Here is a 20541-nt window from a genome sequence, read left to right as displayed (position 1 = left end):
GAACAACTCGGAATGACCCCCATTGTGCAGAGAGCAGGGCAGAGACAGCTGAGATCTCCCTTTAAAAGCCTTAAATACTAATAAGCGGCTTGTAATAAGTGAGCTTCCTGATCACGTCAGTGCTGCGGTCATGTGATCCATCCATGATTCTTGCAGCAGCATCCAAGTTGCTAGGCTGGAATAAAATTAATTATTATTTCATGTTGTTATGCTAGAGTCATCTTATTTTGTCTTAAATACTGCAGTTTTTACTCAGTCTCTGTTATGCACCAGTGATTGTCAAACATTGATTATAATATAAAATGTGTAAGAGTTTTAGTATGTGGACAGGCACCAGAGAATGGGCCATTCCCTAGGAGTGCAGGTAGCAGACTGTGATAATAGTGATTAATGGACTCCAGGTTCCATGCAAAATACACTTTTATTGCAGATTACAACTATCTTTGTGATTGCAAAGTGGAGTTTAGAATATATTTATAATATGGACAATTTTCACCTTCTACTATACTTCTGAGGAACTGCTAAGTTGCTGACATATTGTGAAAGTGGTCAAGTTATTTTTCTTCTATCTTTTTCTTCTTTTTACAGATACAGCGTAGGAGCTTTTTGAAATGGATACATCACATGTTTCAGTTTTGTCCTCCAGTTTGGCATGGCCCACAAGCACTTCTACAGGTCTTCCCAGTTCCCATAACAACAAACAGTCCACCGCAGGCACAACACCTCCAGAAGCTGTAGTTCTGAAAGGTGTCAGTCTGCCTATATATCAATTTACTCCGCAGGAAGGTCAACAGACACCCTTCCAACTAATATCAAATGGCACAAGCTTTGCCATTGATAATAATAATTTATCTGTGATGTTCACCCCTCAGTCTCAAACCATCCTCCAGAAGTCTCCAATGCAGACTCTCACTCTGAACATTATGAACACATTACCAATTTTGTACCCAAACTGTTCCACAAGTCTCAATGGAGCAAGTCCTGGAAAAGCAAAAAATATTGGAAAGCACATATGTATCCATTGTGGTCGAGATTGCTTAAAGCCAAGTGTATTGGAGAAGCACATTCGCTCACATACTGGGGAGAGACCCTTCCCCTGCACTGTTTGTGGCATCTCATTTAAAACCCAGAGCAACCTTTACAAACATCGAAGGACACAAAGCCACGTCAATAACACCAAGCAGAGCTTTCATTCTGATTGTGATAGTTGTCATGAAGACACACCTACTGGACAAGTTGGAGACAACTCTTGCCTCAATATTAGAAATGAAATAGGAGATGTTTGTATAGATAAAGAACAGCACACCAAGATAAAAAATATAGACAATGTAATCTCCGTCCAGAACAATGTCTCCGGAAACAAAGAGATTGTATTTAGGCCATTAACACTCAAGATTCATGAGAAGACACATGATGATCCTGACCATTCCTCACCAGATACACTGAATCAGCAAATAACACCGAAGGACCAAATATCTACCACTACAAGCAGACATGCTGAACTACAGTGGCAGCATGAAACATGTGTAGATAAGCAATGGGCTTTCTCCTCTTCTGATAGGAAACTAAAAAAATGTGAAAGCACCGACTCTGGGTATTTGTCCCACTCGGACAGTGCAGATCTGCAAATGGTTTCTGGGAGCCCACTTCAGAGCCTTAGTGAGAGCAGCATTGAATATGAACACATGCTCAGTGTTGGTGCAGGGGACAGTGAGGACAAACCGGCATCAGTAAAAAAGAACTTGGGAGAACATATATCCATGCTGATCTCTCAAAACAAAGCTGTTGTAGATAACACTCACTTGGACAATGTTCGCCCCAGAAAAACTGCTCTATCAAAACAAGGCAGCATTGACCTGCCAATGCCTTATACCTTCAAGGACTCCTTCCACTTTGACATAAAATCCTTTGATGTAAACAGAAGGAAAGTATCCCTCTCCTCAGCCAAGTCTACCTTCAATCTACCAGAGAAAAACAAACCTCTATGTTTTCACTCAGTGCCAACTCAAGCCTCTACAACGTTTGATAGCGCAATTTTTGCACGGAGTAACTCTTTGCCATTTGTGGAAAGTAGTAGATTACTAGATAAACTGACTATACATAATACTAAAAAACATTGCATGGGGAAACAGCTTTTAAATGGCAACAATGCCAATGTATTGCTCTCCAATACAGCCACTGCCTGCATTGTGGACCTTTCAAGGAGTCATCCTCGAGGGCTGGTTAGACAAGCTGCTGTAGATGAGATGCAGGTTAGCAATGCCTGTGAGTGCAGTATTTCTCAGGAAATTAAGGAAAAGAAAAAGCCTTCAGTGGATCCGTTCCTCTCAAAATCTAAATCGGCCAATAAAAAGGGTACACAAAAAAAATTAAACATGTTCTGTCATGAAAAGTGGCAGATGTATGGTGATGAAAATTTCAAGAAATTTTACCAGAAAATTAAAAAGAATGAACATGCCAGGAAGACTGACCAAGATATTCCAGAGTCAAGAGGTGTGGTCAGCCATCAAAATGTTTTGCAAGCAGCATGTGGCATGGCCAAGCCGTCTGAGAGTATTGTAACACTGTCTCAGGTTACATCTCAGGCTACAAGCATAACATTACATACGCCAACTACAAATGTCCAGAATGAGTTGGGGTTTACACAGGTAAGTGGTACAATATTAAGCTCTGGAAGTCTTAGCGATACTAGTGGCAAAGTGTCCAAGCTAGAAAATTTGGCATCTATCGATTCACCTAGTGCACAAATGGATCCACATCTTCAATCAAGTCCACAGCTCCCTTGTATTAGAGACTCAGACAGCGGAGTCATTACAGTAACTGAAAAGCAGAGCAAAATACCCCATGTTTCAAATATACATTGCAGCATGGAAGCTTGTTGTATTGGCAGCTTCCAGAACTCTGAAAAATTGTCTTTTGATAATACAGCAAAGATGGCAGAGGTGAAAGATGAGTCTACAAAACTCAGTACTGAACATACCAACACTGCTGAACCCAATCGGGTAAGCAGTCTATTAAACATAAACAGTGCTCTGAAATTAACTGGAAATGTTGATACACTACAGAATAAGAACGTGGATTACAACAGGGATATTGACAACACTGCAAGGAATATATTAGATGGAGCTAGCACAATCTCTTGTTCAAGTTCCCTATTCACCTTTCTTAATGAGAATATCCTCCCGTCTCTTAGCAATGGCTGTGAAAAGACAACAGCACATTTCTCAAAACAACTTGCTCTCCTACCTACTCAGTCGTCGTCATCATCATCATCATCATCACAGAAAGGAAATGTATATTGCCCTAGATATTTAATAAAATGTAATTATATTGTAAAACCCCTGGAAGCATCTACTGTCATGCAAACAGATCAAACTAATATTTATGATATGTCCAATGTAGATAATAATTTAAGTCTTACAGAAGATAAACACTCAGATTCTGTGCTTCCCAGTCAAGCAGAAACATGCCATGAGAACGGTTTAGCAAATCAAGTGAAGCTAACACAGAAACATGGCTCAGAAGCTCTCACTGGGAATATAAGTCTAAATACAGAATGTGTTCTTACGTGTGCCTCTAAGATTTCTATTGATCTAGGACAAAAGGTTATTCTAGACACTCAGGAAAGTGGTGAGCAAAATATTAATTTCGATAATATATATCCTAATAGACACAAAATTCAAGAACATACATCTGCCCCGACTATTTATTATAAGGATTGCTTACTTTCTGAACTTCATTGTAGGGATACAAATCAAGACAAAAAAGAAAGTAATACCCTAATACATAAGTTGCTGTCCCCTGGACAAAAATCAGAAGGAAAACCGTGTTTGAAACATGATACAGCAACCAGTGCGATCTGTAGTGCTCAGGACTCAAAAATGCTATTAACAGATACATTTCCAACTGGACTATTTAGCCTGAACCCTGGTGACCCAATGAGTTTTCAAGACGAGAAAAGCTTATGTTCCACAGCACATCTATGTCTGCAGTCAGGAATTTGTAATATCAGTGTCACAAAGGTTGCTTTCTCAGCCTTAAACACAGAACCCAAGTCTACTTGGTGCTGGCTGGATAGATGTCTTCCCCTTCCAGCAGAGCAAAAGGAGAAGTCCTTTTCGGTTTATGCCTCTTTGTCGTGTAACGCCATAAAGAACAAGAGACCTATTCCAGGTTTATTTTCTCAGGCTAGAAGTAATGACAAGGATTTTCCTGACAGTACTACTGAACAGAACCTGAAGTCATCCCTTCTTTGGAGCTCAACAGCACAAAAGGTATTTTTTATTAATAAACCCTTAATGAATCTGCACTCTCATTTTCAAGCTCCCCGCTTCTTTTCTTTACTTTACTTCCATGTGTTTTTATTGAATTTTTTTTAATTAAAGTTACAAAAATTGCATTATTTAACAAAGTTAAAGAAAATGTGGGTATTGCAATCAATACTCAATGGCCAAGAACAGACAGTATAACAGGTCATACAGGAAGTATGTTATGGGGTGGTATCGAAATCCCAGCAGTCGCCATTTTGACAGTCACAATGCCGACAGCGGCATCCTGACGTTCAAAGCCCGTCAGTTCCAGATATTGTAACTCTAACCCTTATCTTAACCCACTCGTCCCGCAGCTTTACCTTAATCCACCCCCTCCCCCACAACCTAACCCTCCCCTAGTGCCTAACCTTACTCCCAGTACCCTCCGCCGGGATCCATTGGGATTCTGATGACGGTATTCTGACTGTTGCGATTCTGACAACTGGGATCTTGACCGCATCCCAGATGTTACAGCTCATATAGCATACATCAGTACTATGATAAAACAAGGGGTGGTGGGGGGGGGAATTAAATAAAAAGGGGGTGGGGTTAATGAGAGAAGTGGGGAAAGATCACCTACGGCCCAACAACATTTCCAAACATGGCAAACATCAAAGTTGAACAGAAGGGTCAAACTGAAATAATGTGGTCTCATACCATAAAGTGGCACAAAAATATTTTTTTCTCAATATAATTTAGCAGAGATTAAGCTTAACAGAGAATAGAGAATAAAGGGGGGTATTATATATACTGATCAAGATGTCTAATCACTATAATATTATTTGAACAAGTCCTATCATAATAGCTGGGAACAGTTAGAAAACAAAAGCCTTTGGCCAGCAACCAAAAAATATTTGATTGAGGTGCAGAATTGACCTCATTCACCTAGTGTTTCTGCACCATATGACACAAGACACCTGGAGCTGCTTAGATGTTCCACCATGAGTAGCAGTTCCCTTACTTTTGTGCTTTTTCCTGAAGTTTGTGTCTTATTCGGATAATTTCTGCATGCATAGTTGCTTATACTGTGCTAGGCACACTAGGGGTTCGGTATGTGTGACCGGAGGACGTGATGCTGGCAGTCACAATACCGACGCCGGCATCCTGATCTTTAAAATCCCGACAGGGGCCAGGTAAATATGCTATGGCCCCCTAACCCTAACACTCCCTTCCTGCAGCCTAACTCTAACCTCCCCCCTTAATGCTTAAACCTAACCTCCCCCAGGTGGAGCCTAACCCAAACTCCCACGACAGCCGGTATCTCAATCGCATCCCCATACTAGATTAGTAGATTTGTCACAAAGAAATTGGTATAAAGTTAAAAATAAGACATAACGATGCATGGCAGGAGGCACGGCATGGGTCACTTGTTTTTGATCTCTGTCTTATGCCATTGTACCCGGATTCACGTCTATGTCACACACAAAAGTTACTGTACATTAAATGCCAGCGTCAGTATTCAGGGTACCCCTGCATTGTACTTTGCCTATTAGTGATATGTGGCAGACTCTGGCAGGGCACTTAACGCTGGTAAGTCACAAATTGGGCTATTAGGCACGATTTTAGGATAGGTGTATATGGGTACACCTGTACATCAGATGTAACTCCCTTGTTATTACTTATGTGTTAATATAATTTCAGTGTCTCTTTCCAAAGTGTGCTCCCATTAAGTTATCACACATGGGGGGTTATTCCGAGTTGTTCGCTAGTAGATTTCGGTCGCTGCGCAGCGATCAGGAAAAAAATTGGCATTTCTGCACATGCATATGCGGCGCAATGCACACGCATATGTGGCGCAATGCGCACGCATATGCGGCGCAATGCGCACGCGTGTCGTACTATTACAACGAACGATGACGTTTTACACAAGGACTAGCAAAGCTTTTCAGTCGCATTGGTGCCGCAGAGTGATTGACATGAAGTGGGCGTTTCTGGGTGTCAACTGACCGTTTTCAGGGAGTGTTCGAAAAAACGCAGGCGTGCCAGGAAAAAGGCAGGCGTGGCTGGGCGAACGCAGGGCGTGTTTGCGACGTCAAAACAGGAACTGAATAGTCTGAAGTAGAGATGTGCACTGGAAATTTTTTCGGGTTTTGTGTTTTGGTTTTGGATTCGGTTCCGCGGCCGTGTTTTGGATTCGGACGCGTTTTGGCAAAACCTCCCTGAAATTTTTTTGTCGGATTCGGGTGTGTTTTGGATTCGGGTGTTTTTTTTTTTTTTCAAAAAACCCTCAAAAACAGCTTAAATCATAGAATTTGGGGGTAATTTTGAGCCTATAGTACTATTAACCTCAATAACCATAATTTCCACTCATTTCCAGTCTATTCTGAATACCTCACAATATTATTTTTCGTCCTAAAATTTGCACCGAGGTCGCTGGATGACTAAGCTAAGCGACCCAAGAGGGCGGCACAAACACCTGGCCCATCTAGGAGTAGCACTGCAGTGTCAGACAGGATGGCACTTATAAAAATTGGCCCCAAACATCACATGATGCAAAGATAAAAAAAAAAAGAGGTGCAAGATGGAATTGTCCTTGGGCCCTCCCACCCACCCTTATGTTGTATAAAGAGGACATGCACACTTTAACAAACCCATCATTTCAGCCACAGGGTCTGCTACACGACTGTGGCTGAAATGACTGGTTGGTTTGGGCCCCCACCAAAAAAAGAAGCAATCAATCTCTCCTTGCTTAAACTGGCTCTACAGAGGCAAGATGTCGACCTCATCATCATCCTCCGATTCCTCACCCCTTTCACTGTGTACATACTCCTTCTCACAGAGTATTAATTCGTCCCCACTGGAATCCACCATCACAGGTCCCTGTGTACTTTCTGGAGGCAATTGCTGGTGAATGTCTCCATGGAGGAATTGATTATAATTCATTTTGATGAACATCATCTTCTCCACATTTTGTGGAAGTAACCTCGTACGCCGATCGCTGACAAGGTGACCGGCTGCACTGAACACTCTTTCGGAGTACACACTGGAGGGGGGGCAACTTAGGTAAAATAAAGCCAGTTTGTGCAAGCGCCTCCAAATTGCCTCTTTTTCCTGCCAGTATACGTACGGACTGTCTGACGTGCCTACTTGGATGCGGTCACTTATATAATCCTCCACCATTCTTTCAATGGCGACAAAATCATATGCAGTGACAGTAGACGACATGTCAGTAATCGTTGGCAGGTCCTTCAGGCCGGACCAGATGTCAGCACTCGCTCCTGACTGCCCTGCGGGTGGGCTTGGAATTCTTATCCTTTTCTTCGCAGCCCCAGTTGCGGGAGAATGTGATGGAGGAGCTGTTGATGGGTCACGTTCCGCTTGACTTGACAATTTTCTCACCAGCAGGTCTTTGAACCTCTGCAGACTTGTGTCTGCCGGAAAGAGAGCTACAACGTAGGCTTTAAACCTAGGATCGGGCACGGTGGCCAAAATGTAGTGCTCTGATTTCAACAGATTGACCACCCGTGAATCCTGGCTAAGCGAATTAAGGGCTCCATCCACAAGTCCCACATGCCTATCGGAATCGCTCCGTCTTAGCTCCTCCTTCAATCTCCCCAGCTGCTTCTGCAAAAGCCTGATGAGGGGAATGACCTGACTCAGGCTGGCAGTGTCTGAACTGACTTCACGTGTGGCAAGTTCAAAGGGTTGCAGAACCTTGCACAACGTTGAAATCATTCTCCACTGCGCTTGAGTCAGGTGCATTCCCCCTCCTTTGCCTATATCGTAGGCAGATGTATAGGATTGAATGGCCTTTTGCTGCTCCTCCATCCTCTGAAGCATATAGAGCAGTGTTTTTCAACCGCTGTGCCGCGGCACACTAGTGTGCCGCCAGCGGTTGTTAGGTGTGCCGCCGCCAGAGATCCCTGCTGCCCGTCCCCGTCTGCTGCCGTCTTCACTTTACATGACCGCGTAAGAGCTGCCTGCGCTGCCCGATAGTGATACTGATTTACAGTATTACTATCGGGCAGCGCAGACAGCTCTTCCGCGGTTATGGTATAGTGAAGACAGCAGCTCTCCTGCGGGCCCGTCCGTGACCCCTATGACATGACGTGGCGTGACTCATAGGTCACTTACACATGATCACCATCCCGCCTGGTAGTTTCCCTTCGTGGCCCGTGCTGCTCTGCTCCTCACTGCTCCTGCCGCTAAGGGGGAAAAGAAGAAAAGGTTTGGGCCAGTGCTTTATAACTACGACAGACAGTGTGTGCAGTGCCATTACTATGGGGGTCAGTGTCTCTGGGGGCATTACTTTGGGGGTCAGTGTGTTTGGTGGCATTACTGGGGGGGTCAGTGTGTTTGGTGGCATTACTGGGGGGGGGTCAGTGTGTTTGGTGGCATTACTGGGGGGGTCAGTGTGTTTGGTGGCATTACTGGGGGGGTCAGTGTCTCTGGTGGCATTACTGTGGGTGTCAGTGTCTCTGGTGGCATTACTATGGGGGTCAGTGTCTCTGGTGGCATTACTATGGGGGTCAGTGTCTCTGGGGGCATTACTGTGGGGGTCAGTGTCTCTGGGGGCATTACTGGGGGGGTCAGTGTGTTTGGTGGCATTACTGTGGGTGTCAGTGTCTCTGGTGGCATTACTATGGGGGTCAGTGTCTCTGGGGGCATTACTGTGGGGGTCATTGTGTGTGGTGGCATTATTATGGGGGCAATGTGTGCAATTACTGTGGGGGTCGATGTGTGCGGTGGTATTACTATGGGGGGTAATGTGTGGAATTACTGTGGCAGACAGTGTGTTCAATTACTGTGCATTATTTCAATAACTGTTGGGGACAATGTGTGTGTGTTTTACCCCTTGGGGACAAATATGTTTGTTTTATTTCCCTGAGTGATTTTTTTTTCCTGTGGGGTACCGATGGTGTGCCTTGGCAATTTTTAAATCTTGTTCAGTGTGCCACGAACTGGAAAAGGTTGAAAATCACTGATATAGAGGGTTGAATTCCATCTCGTTACCACCTCTTGCTTCAGCTGATGGAGGGGCAGGTTCAGGATTGTTTGCTGGTGCTCCAGTCTTCGGCACGCGGTGGCTGAATGCCGAAAGTGGCTCGCAATTCTTCGGGCCACCGACAGCATCTCTTGCATGCCCCTGTAATTTTAAAAAAAATTCTGCACCACCAAATGAATTGTATGTGCAAAACATGGGACGTGCTGGAATTTGTCCACATGTAACGCACGCACAATATTGGTGGCGTTGTCCGATGTCACAAATCCCCAGGAGAGTCCAATTGGGGTAAGCCAATCTGCGATGATGTTCCTCGGTTTCCGTAAGAGGTTGTCAGCTGTGTGCCTCTTATGGAAAGTGGTGATACAAAGCGTAGCCTGCCTAGGAACGAGTTGGCGTTTGCGAGATGCTGCTACTGGTGCCGCTGCTGCTATTGTTGCTAAGGGAGGCAATACATCTACCCAGTGGGCTGTCACAGTCATATAGTCCTGAGTTTGCCCTGCTCCACTTGTCCATATGTCCGTGGTTAAGTGGACATTGGGTACAACTGCATTTTTTAGGACACTGGTGACTCTTTTTCTGATGTCTGTGTACATTCTCGGTATCGCCTGCCTAGAGAAGTGGAACCTAGATGGGATTTGGTACCGGGGACACACTACCTCAAGAAATTCTCTAAGTCCCTGTGAATTAACGGTGGATACCGGACACACGTCTAACATCAACACAGCTGCCAAGGCCTGAGTTATCCGCTTTGCAACAGGATGACTGGTGTGATATTTCATCTTCCTCGCAAAGGACTGTTGGACAGTCAATTGCTTACTGGAAGTAGTAGAAGTGGTCTTCCGACTTCCCCTCTGGACTCCCAGCAGCAACAACAGCAGCGCCAGCAGCAGTAGGCGTTACACTCAAGGATCCATCGGAGGAATCCCAGTTAGGAGAGGACTCGTCAGACTTGCCAGTGACATGGCCTGCAGGACTATTGGTGTTCCTGTCTAAGGAGGAAATGGACACTGAGGGAGTTGGTGGTGTGGTTTGCAGGAGCTTGGGTACAAGAGGAAGGGATTTAGTTGTCAGTGGACTGCTTCCGCTGTCACCCAAAGTTTTTGAACTTGTCAATGACTTCTGATGAATGCGCTCCAGGTGACGTATAAGGGAGGATGTTCCTAGGTGGTTAACGTCCTTACCCCTACTTATTACAGCTTGACAAAGGCAACACATGGCTTGACACCTGTTGTCCGCATTTCTGTTAAAATAATTCTACACCGAAGAGGTGATTTTTTTTGTAATTTGACCAGTTATGGCAATGGCCATATTCATCCCACGGACAACAGGTGTCTCCCCGGGTGCCTGACTTAAACAAACCACCTCACCATCAGAATCCTCCTTGTCAATTTCCTCCTCAGCGCCGGCAACACCCATATCCTCATCCTGGTGTACTTCAACAGTGACATCTTCAATTTGACTATCAGGAACTGACTGTGGGTGCTCCTTCCAGCACTTGCAGGGGCCGTGCAAATGGTGGAAGGAGCCACCTCTTCCCGTCCAGTGTTGGGACGGTCAGGCATCGCAACCGCCGACACAATTAGACTCTCCTTGGGGATTTATGATTTAGAAGAACGCACAGTTCTTTGCTGTGCTTTTGCCATCTTAACTCTTCAGTTTTCTAGCGGGAGGATGAGTGCTTCCATCCTCATGTGAAGCTGAACCACTAGCCATGAACATAGGCCAGGGCCTCAGCCGTTCCTTGCCACTCCGTGTCGTAAATGGCATATTGGCAAGTTTACACTTCTCCTCAGATGCTTTTAATTTAGATTTTTGGGTCATTTTACTGAACTTTAGTTTTTGGGATTTTACATGCTCTCTACTATGACATTGGGCATTGGCCTTGGCAGGCGACATTGATGGCATTGAATCGTCTCTGCCATGACTAGTGGCAGCAGCTTCAGCACTAGGTGGAAGTCGATCTTGATCTTTCCCTATTTCACCCTCCACATTTTTGTTCTCCATTTTTTAATGTGTGGAATTATATGCCAGTAATATTATTATATCAATAGCAATGGCCTACTGTACAACTATATACTGTTGGTCACCAAAATGCTGCACTGTACTACTATATATACTGCTCACAAAAATGCAGCACAGATATGGAATGGATACTTGCAGTGACACGGAGCTGCAAGATACAGCAATGGCCTACTGTACTGTACAACTATATACTGTTGGTCACCAAAATGCTGCACTGTACTACTATATATACTGCTCACAAAAATGCAGCACAGATATGGAATGGATACTTGCAGTGACACGGAGCTGCAAGATACAGCAATGGCCTACTGTACTGTACAACTATATACTGTTGGTCACCAAAATGCTGCACTGTACTACTATATATACTGCTCACAAAAATGCAGCACAGATATGGAATGGATACTTGCAGTGACACAGAGCTGCAAGATACAGCAATGGCCTACTGTACTGTACAACTATATACTGTTGGTCACCAAAATGCTGCACTGTACTAGTATATATACTGCTCACAAAAATGCAGCACAGATATGGAATGGATACTTGCAGTGACACGGAGCTGCAAGATACAGCAATGGCCTACCGTACTGTACAACTATATACTGTTGGTCACCAAAATGCTGCACTGTACTACTATATATACTGCTCACAAAAATGCAGCACAGATATGGAATGGATACTTGCAGTGACACGGAGCTGCAAGATACAGCAATGGCCTACTGTACTGTACAACTATATACTGTTGGTCACCAAAATGCTGCACTGTACTACTATCTATACTGCTCACAAAAATGCAGCACAGATATGGAATGGTTTCTTGCAGTGACACAGAGCTGCAAGATACAGCAATGGCCTACTGTACTGTACAACTATATACTGTTGGTCACAAAAATGCTGCACTGTACTACTATATATACTGCTCACAAAAATGCAGCACAGATATGGAATGGATACTTGCAGTGACACGGAGCTGCAAGATACAGCAATAGCCTACTGTACTGTACAACTATATACTGTTGGTCACCAAAATGCTGCACTGTACTACTATATATACTGCTCACAAAAATGCAGCACAGATATGGAATGGATACTTGCAGTGACACGGAGCTGCAAGATACAGCAATGGCCTACTGTACTGTACAACTATATACTGTTGGTCTCCAAAATGCTGCACTGTACTACAATATATACTGCTCACAAAAATGCAGCACAGATATGGAATGGATACTTGCAGTGACACAGAGCTGAAAGATACAGCAATGGCCTACTGTACTGTACAACTATATACTGTTGGTCACCAAAATGCTGCACTGTACTACTATATATACTGCTCACAAAAATGCAGCACAGATATGGAATGGATACTTGCAGTGACACGGAGCTGCAAGATACAGCAATGGCCTACTGTACTGTACAACTATATACTGTTGGTCTCCAAAATGCTGCACTGTACTACAATATATACTGCTCACAAAAATGCAGCACAGATATGGAATGGATACTTGCAGTGACACAGAGCTGAAAGATACAGCAATGGCCTACTGTACTGTACAACTATATACTGTTGGTCACCAAAATGCTGCACTGTACTACTATATATACTGCTCACAAAAATGCAGCACAGATATGGAATGGATACTTGCAGTGACACGGAGCTGCAAGATACAGCAATAGCCTACTGTACTGTACAACTATATACTGTTGGTCACCAAAATGCTGCACTGTACTACTATATATACTGCTCACAAAAATGCAGCACAGATATGGAATGGATACTTGCAGTGACACGGAGCTGCAAGATACAGCAATGGCCTACCGTACTGTACAACTATATACTGTTGGTCACCAAAATGCTGCACTGTACTACTATATATACTGCTCACAAAAATGCAGCACAGATATGGAATGGATACTTGCAGTGACACAGAGCTGCAAGATACAGCAATAGCCTACTGTACTGTACAACTATATACTGTTGGTCACCAAAATGCAGCACACTGAGCACAGATATTTGCGGCACACTGAGCACAGATTACGGAGATTTTCAGGCAGAGAACGTAGCCACGTCCTCTCCGTTCAATCTCCAATGCACGAGTGAAAATGGCGGCGACGCGCGGCTCTTTATATAGAATACAAATCTTGCGAGAATCCGACAGCAGGACGATGACGTTCGGCCGCGTTCGGGTTAACTGAGCAAGGCGGGAAGATCCGAGGCTGCCTCGGACCCGTGTAAAATAGGTGAAGTTCAGGGGGGTTCGGATCTAGACGAACCGAACCCGCTCATCTCTAGTCTGAAGTGATCGCAAGCGCTGAGTAGGTCTGGAGCTACTCTGAAACTGCACAAAAATTTTGTGTAGCCGCTCTGCGATCCTTTTGTTCGCACTTCTGCTAAGCTAAAATACACTCCCAGAGGGCGGCGGCTTAGTGTTTGTACAATTGCTAAAAACTGCTAGCGAGCGAACAACTCGGAATGACCACCATGGTTAGGGCGTTAATGTCATGTGTGCTGATGCGCTTTTAGTAGCTTTCACATCCATTTACTGTATACATGTGTTTCAAACTTTTGTGTAACTCACTCCTCTAATTTGAGGGGGTGGCAAATGTTAAGAAACTGTATGTAAGCCTGTAATTCTTCCTCTCAGACAAATACGCACAGTTATCTAACTGACCTCAATTGCAAGGGCATAGTGATTAAACTAACATAAAACATGCTGCTGTAAATTAACTCAAATACAATAACAATATGGCCATTACAGACCTCAAATATAAATGCATCAAACTTGCTGCCCACAAATGTAAGAATAGTAGAATATCATGACTGGCAGTAGCTAACTTTAAGTATTTTACAAATGAGATGATCAAACACAAAAACACCATGACTGAGCTAATCTCAAATACAAAGACACATTGGAGCTAATTTGCTAACAGCATTTATGTGCAATTTACCACAGCACCATATATAAAAAATATACCATCCACGTAACAGGGTGCCCCGGCTCCCTGTTCTGCAACCACTCCCTGGTGCACTGAAGCTGTCATAACTAATTGCCCCTAGGGGCTGAATGGTGGATCACTTTGAATCTGCTTTCAAGCCTGCTGCTCAGAGCATTTGACAGATGCTCCAAGTTGGGCAGTACAGCTCCCACGGCACTCGCCTTCAAAAAACCGCCCCCTGACTCCCATTGGCTAGTTTTGCATCAGTCTGGGGCTAGGCTTAGAAGAAGAGTGAAGCCTAATGCTGACTTCCAGGGTGCCGCACGGCACCTGTGATAAACTCAGCACTGCCGATACCCGGGATAACCAGCCTGCACATTTATTTCATACAGCATAACATGTTTGTTTATATGAGCTGAGCCCCCCACCCTGCACTGTTTGGTTGGCACTGCAGCTGTTGCTGGTCCTGTCCCAGTCTTACATTCAGTCTGTTACCAGCTTGTAAGTGGTCCCAGGTTCTCTGGTCCTGTGCCCACAACAAATTCTGAGTCCTGAGTGACAATAGGCTTGGTAACTAATGAGCAGGTTGAAAATGTATGTGCTCACTAACAATATATGCTGCTGTCCAAGGATAATATGTTTTCCAATACCTCCTCCAGTGCAATCCTATGCTTACAATGCTTAACTGATACAGAGTTTCACTATCGGTGAGCCTGTGGGAGGTGAGATAGCAGTGGTTTGTTTTAGCATTGTGAGGTATCACGGAGGTGGACCGTCAACTAAGCTTTAACAACTGTGCTTGTGTGTTTGCTTTTCATTCAGCAGATGCCTGCAATGTTTTGTTTTCACTAAGGAATTGTTCCATTAAATACTTTTACATTTAACGAAGTTGTGGTTGTTATTGTCATTTATTTGCTTTAAAAAAATTACTCAAAGATGATCCCCACTAGGCCATAACATCCAAGGCCAAGAGCCAGCTGGGTCTACATGGCAAAAGTCCTGCCTTAGACCCCTGCCTTAGACTGGGCTAACACAATTTGACATAATAGTATTTGAATTTTCAAGTACAGAGTGGCCTGGATTGCATACCAATGTTGTGGAGTCATGGACTTTTGGCCTCAACAGCAGGGACTGTTGGGAAGTTTAAGAATTGAGCAGGTGCCACTTGCACCTTCTACTTGTACACATGGCAATGCTATGGTGTTTGTAGGGCTGGCAATGCTTGATGTGATCACACTTCCTTTTAGGTGCACTAGTCCAGAACACTCAAATGTTTGAAAATGTGGTAAACTAAATTTATTATGTTTCTTTATTTCTATATTTAGGCCGGTTTGGAAGAAATAACTGAAGCAACCATTGGTAAATTACAGCCATTAGCCAAGAGATCTAGCAAGATGGGAGCACAAACAAAGTCTAGGCAAGTAAAAAGGTGTGCCCCCAGCTGTCTGCATGCTGCTAGTACCATCTCTCTCTTCCTATCGCTATTTCTTCCCTATGTGTCATGGGTGATGGTATCAAAGATGCTTAACACAGGGGCACCGACCATATCAATCTGGTAATGAAAATAGTTAAGTAACATTTTGTATTTACGGTGATGCTACTTGTCTCCATTATGAATTATCTGTAGCTAAGGCACTGATTTATTTTGTATTATTTCTAACTCTATTAACACATTGTTACTTGGTTGGATGGTTTATCTGTCTTTTTACTATTTTCTGTTGGCATACTGCCAACAGGAGTTTGTGATGTAAGAAGACCTAACTCATGTGGTGTCTGGTTGGTGTTTATCTAATACAGGAGTAAAGACCGTGCCTGTGGAAGTACACATAGCAAGGTTTCCCAGCCTATGACTAAAAGAAGCCTTCGCCAGGACCAGAGACATAACAAGATCTGTTGTCCTTCACATCTTCAGTCAGGTACAGCTTAATCCCTTTTATTATCCATATCCAAGATTTTTTTTTCTGTGTCCATAACTTCACCTGTACTGTAGTCTGGTGCATACTGTGATATTGGAACACCCATTGAATAGTCTTTGTACAGTATGTGTAACCACAACCCTCATGTACTTGCTGTATACATATAGACATTTTGATCACATAGCAAAAAGGGACTATAGTATATCAATGGCACCACCAAAACCCATATCTTTACAATAGCGCTATTGGGATCTGATACAGGTCAGAAAGCTTTGTCTTCACTTGCACTCTGCCCATGTATATGAATGCACCAATCCATTAGGGTGTGGTATGACTTTTTTGACAGTCATCAGGTCAACATGAGAATGTCAACAGGGTCGAACTGGCAACATGCAGCATGTCGACAGTGACCATGTCAATGTTCATCATATCTTCCCGAATGATATGTCGACATGATGAACTATCAGCAAACCATTCCTGGAGATCTAGTGGCTTCTTTCCTATTCTCAGTGGCAGCGGCAGGTCCAGCTTATTCTTTTGGGTCCCAGCGGTGCCGTTAGAGTCATTTCTGGTACGGAACTCCAATGCTGCATGTTCTGGTGATTATTTACCCCCTGTACCTCACCCTAGTGTCTAACCTTAATCCTCCCCTTCACGCAATCAACCTAACCTCCTGGTGTCGCCTGACCCTAACCGCCATGAGGAACTGAAAAGGTGAAAGACCTACAATGATACTGGTAGGAGGTCTTACTGCATGCAAGATTGCAGGAAATGAAGAATACTACACTTGGCTGTGAGGTACTCTATCACTTTCCTGTATTATCATTAGTCAGGCTTCTCACTCTCACCTTACTGCTGTTCACAGAGTAGTTCCACTGCTAGGGGAAAGAGAAGAATCACCTGTCTTGTTGTACTTCACAGCATAGGTCTTACATTCTACAACACTAGTGAAGTACTTAAGGGCGCTTTGGGGCTTGCTGTTTTGACATCAATACTTACATACACATATATTCTTTATTCACTAAACCAGTGGTTCTCAAACTGTGTGCCGTGGCACCCTGGGGTGCAGGGCTGTTTGTAGTCAATTTGGCTCCCAGTGCGAAATTTAAAAATGTGCCCCTCTCCATAGATATAAAAAATATATATTTGTGTGCACCAAAGGCGCGCTCCTGGCAAGGGGCGTGGCCTTGCTAAAATAGGCGTGGTCTCGTCTGAAAAGACTACCTTACACCCCAGCAGGTCACGGCCACCACAGGAAGAAATAAAAAATTCCACCATATTAAGCCCCACACAGTAATGCCCCTTGCACCATATTATGCCACACACCGCAATTCCCTTGATACATTATGCCCTACAGTAAAGCTTCTAATTATTTTTAAATTACCTGCTCGTTGCCAAGGGTTTCCCGCGCTGGATGTCATGCTGTTTGCCAGGGGTTTCATGCTCTGGGACAGGTGTCATGATCGTTGCCAGGGCTGTGTAATGCCAGTTGCCAGGGCTGTATAATTTACACAGCCCTGGCAACTGCCATTACACTGCCCTGGCAACTGGCATTACACAGCCATTGCAACTGACATGACACAGTGTAATGTTAGTAGCCAGAGCTGTGTAATGCTAGTTGCCAGGGCTGTGTAGTTGTCTTTGGTGTGTTTACTATGCTGCGCCCGTCCGTCCGCCATCATCTCCCTCAGCCCGCCAGCTCGTTTATCAGTGTCTTCCGTGGCTTCTCCTCCTCCCCGTCATTAGAACTCCGCTTGGGGGTGGAGTTTTGCGTAATGACGTGTTTGCGTTGTGACGTCATGATGCAAACGCATCATTACACAAAACTTTGCCCCCAAGCGGAGTAGTAATGACAGGGAGGAGGGGGAGCAGATAGAGCCACAAAGAGCCACGGCTGGCGCCCTGTGCGAATGCACTCCTTGCCTACCGCAAGAAACGGCTCTGCTGGGCTGCCATGGATCACTTGTGAAGGTGCCTTGGATTGGTGGTACAGGACCAATTTACATTATTTATGGTCAATGTAATAGGCAAAACCAGTGCTGTTGGCTGCCAATCATAAAATATGTGGACAAACAGAAGCAAAACTTATCCCTCATATCTGAACCTAAGGATGACATATAAACACAATTTACTTAATTGAATATTTCTTTCTAAACTTCTCAATAGAAAACTTTTGGCCTAGGGGTGCAGTGAAAAAATCCCTGATACTCTAGGGTGCTGTGATTAAAAAAAGTTTGGGAACCACTGTACTAAACTGAAAAGGCTAGGAATACTTCCTGGCAGCTCAATTTCCTTTTGTCTCTGTGTATGCAGAAGAATATTTTTAATGAACATCACTTTTCTCGTATTTTGACATTCAAAATTTTTGTATCCTCAAAGGACAAATAACAACAACATATCTAAAATATTATCAAGTCCACCTGCGTTCTTAGAAGAAGCGCTGAAAAACAATATTTCCTAGATTCTCATTTTGTTATGGAAACCAGAAAATTGATAGCAGGAGGATACAGCCTGTGTAACAGACCTGTGTTCTAATGAGTGGGATGGTTTCTATTAGCTGTTTTTAGCAAACGTCTGAAAGCACCATACTGGACTTGTTCCTCTGGGCAGCATTTTACTCACCCCTAAGTTGATGTGTTGTAAGGCAACTTTCATGGTGCACAAGCTTCTAACGGTCCATGTGAATGGAATTCCATACATGGAAACATGGTATTATAGTTGTGATATTAACTTCATCCATGATTCAGGACTGAGCTACCAGACATTGCCACCTTAGCCTGATATTCTGTATATTTCTATGCCTCATACCCAACCATATACTCCTACGTTACCAATCATGTACCATTATAATTACTCGAATTACAAATGCACAGCAATACAAACATTACCATTATTACTGTACAAACATCGCTGCTGTTGTAGAAAAGCTTTCCAGTTAACATGCCGGATGTCAAGATCCCGGCGTTCAGGATACTGACACCGAAATCCTGACAGCCAACAATGCCGACAGCCGAAATCCCGGCGCACCAGGGCGATTCTCACTCATGGGTGTCCACGACACCCATAGAGTGGGAATAAATCCCGTGGTGAGAGCAGCTAGCCACCGAGCCCGCAGCATGGCAAGCTCAGCGAGCCCGCAAGTGGACTTTTAGCGATCGCTGCCAGCATTCTGGTGGGTGTTATGACGATGTCGGGACACTGACAGCCGGCATCCCGTCTGCTGGTAAAACACATGTAATCCGTAGAAAACATGCTATCCTATGTTGCTTCTTATATAAATATACCGTAGTAGATTTACTAATTGTTGGGAATAATGTGTGTAGGCAGGGCTGCCATCAAAAATTGTGGGACCTGGCACTGGCATATATGCATGGTCCCTCTGTCATGATTCTTATGGGGAGGGGGGAGGCAGAAAGTGAGAGCAAGAGTGAGAGAATAAAGAGAATGAATAGAGGAAAATGGTAGAGAAAAACAGAAGGAATAGGCGGAAGAGAGAGAGGAGTAATAGCGGGAGACAAAAGAGAAAGAGGAAGAATAGGGGCAGATGGGAGAGAGAGGAGGAATATGAGAGAGAGAGAGAGAGAGAGAGAGAGAAAGGAGAGAGAGGAGGAATAGCGGTAAAGGAGAGAGAGAGAGAAAGAGATAAGCTATAGGGGGAGATGGGAGAGAAAGGAGCTATAGTGGGAAATGGGAGAGAGAGGTTGAGAAGAAGAATAGGGACAGACATGGAGAGAGAGGAGGAATGGGGCTGACAAGAGAGGAAAAGGAGGAATAAGGGGCAGACTGGAGAGAGAGGAGGAATAAGGGAAAATGGAGAGAGAGAAATAATAGGGGTAATCGGAGAGAGGAGGAAGAGAGAAAGAGGGAGAATGATAGTGGAAGATGTACTTGGGGGAGTTGGAGAGAGAGAGAGAGAAGGAAGGAATGTGGGGGAGAGAGGAGAAATAGAGGCTGAAAGGAGAGAGAGAGAGAGGAGGAATAGGGGGGAGAGATAGGAGTAATAGGGGCAGACGGTAGAGAGAGAAGAGGAATAAGGGACAAACGTGAGAGAGAGAAGAGGAATAACGGGAAATGGGAGAGCAAGGACGAATAGCGAGAGAGAAGGAATAGGGGGAATGGGAGAGAGAGTGGGAAGAGAGAGAAGGATAGGAGAAAATGGGAGAGAGAGGGTAGGAATAGAGGTAAAGAGAGAGGAGGAAAAGGGAAAGAGAGAAAGGAGGAATAGGGGGAGATGGGAGAGAAAGGGGGAACAGAAGAAGAGAGACAGAAGAAATAGGTGAAATGGTGAAGAAAGAGAGAGGAGGAGGAATGGGGAATATAGTGAGAGAGGAGGAATGGGGGCATTCGGGAGAGAGAGGAATAGGGGCAGACGGGAGAGAGAGAATGGGGGGGGGAGACTGGAGGAATAGGGGGA

At 44.3% G+C, this 20541-nt stretch overlaps 1 protein-coding gene across 1 annotated transcript in view; it reads left to right on the top strand.

Moving 5' to 3' along the window:
• Nucleotides 1-20541, top strand: part of ZNF831 (zinc finger protein 831) — a 222945-nt gene that overhangs the window by 62367 nt on the left and 140037 nt on the right. Inside the window, exons 3-5 of the mRNA XM_063963143.1 lie at nt 589-4274; nt 15537-15640; nt 16009-16127. Coding sequence (XP_063819213.1) covers nt 612-4274; nt 15537-15640; nt 16009-16127 — 3886 coding nt within the window. The 5' untranslated portion in view covers nt 589-611. The remainder of the gene's footprint in view (nt 1-588; nt 4275-15536; nt 15641-16008; nt 16128-20541) is intronic.

Source organism: Pseudophryne corroboree, chromosome 3 (genome assembly GCF_028390025.1).
Source record: "Pseudophryne corroboree isolate aPseCor3 chromosome 3, aPseCor3.hap2, whole genome shotgun sequence".
NCBI lineage: Eukaryota > Metazoa > Chordata > Amphibia > Anura > Myobatrachidae > Pseudophryne > Pseudophryne corroboree.
This window is presented reverse-complemented; position numbering and strand designations above follow the sequence as displayed.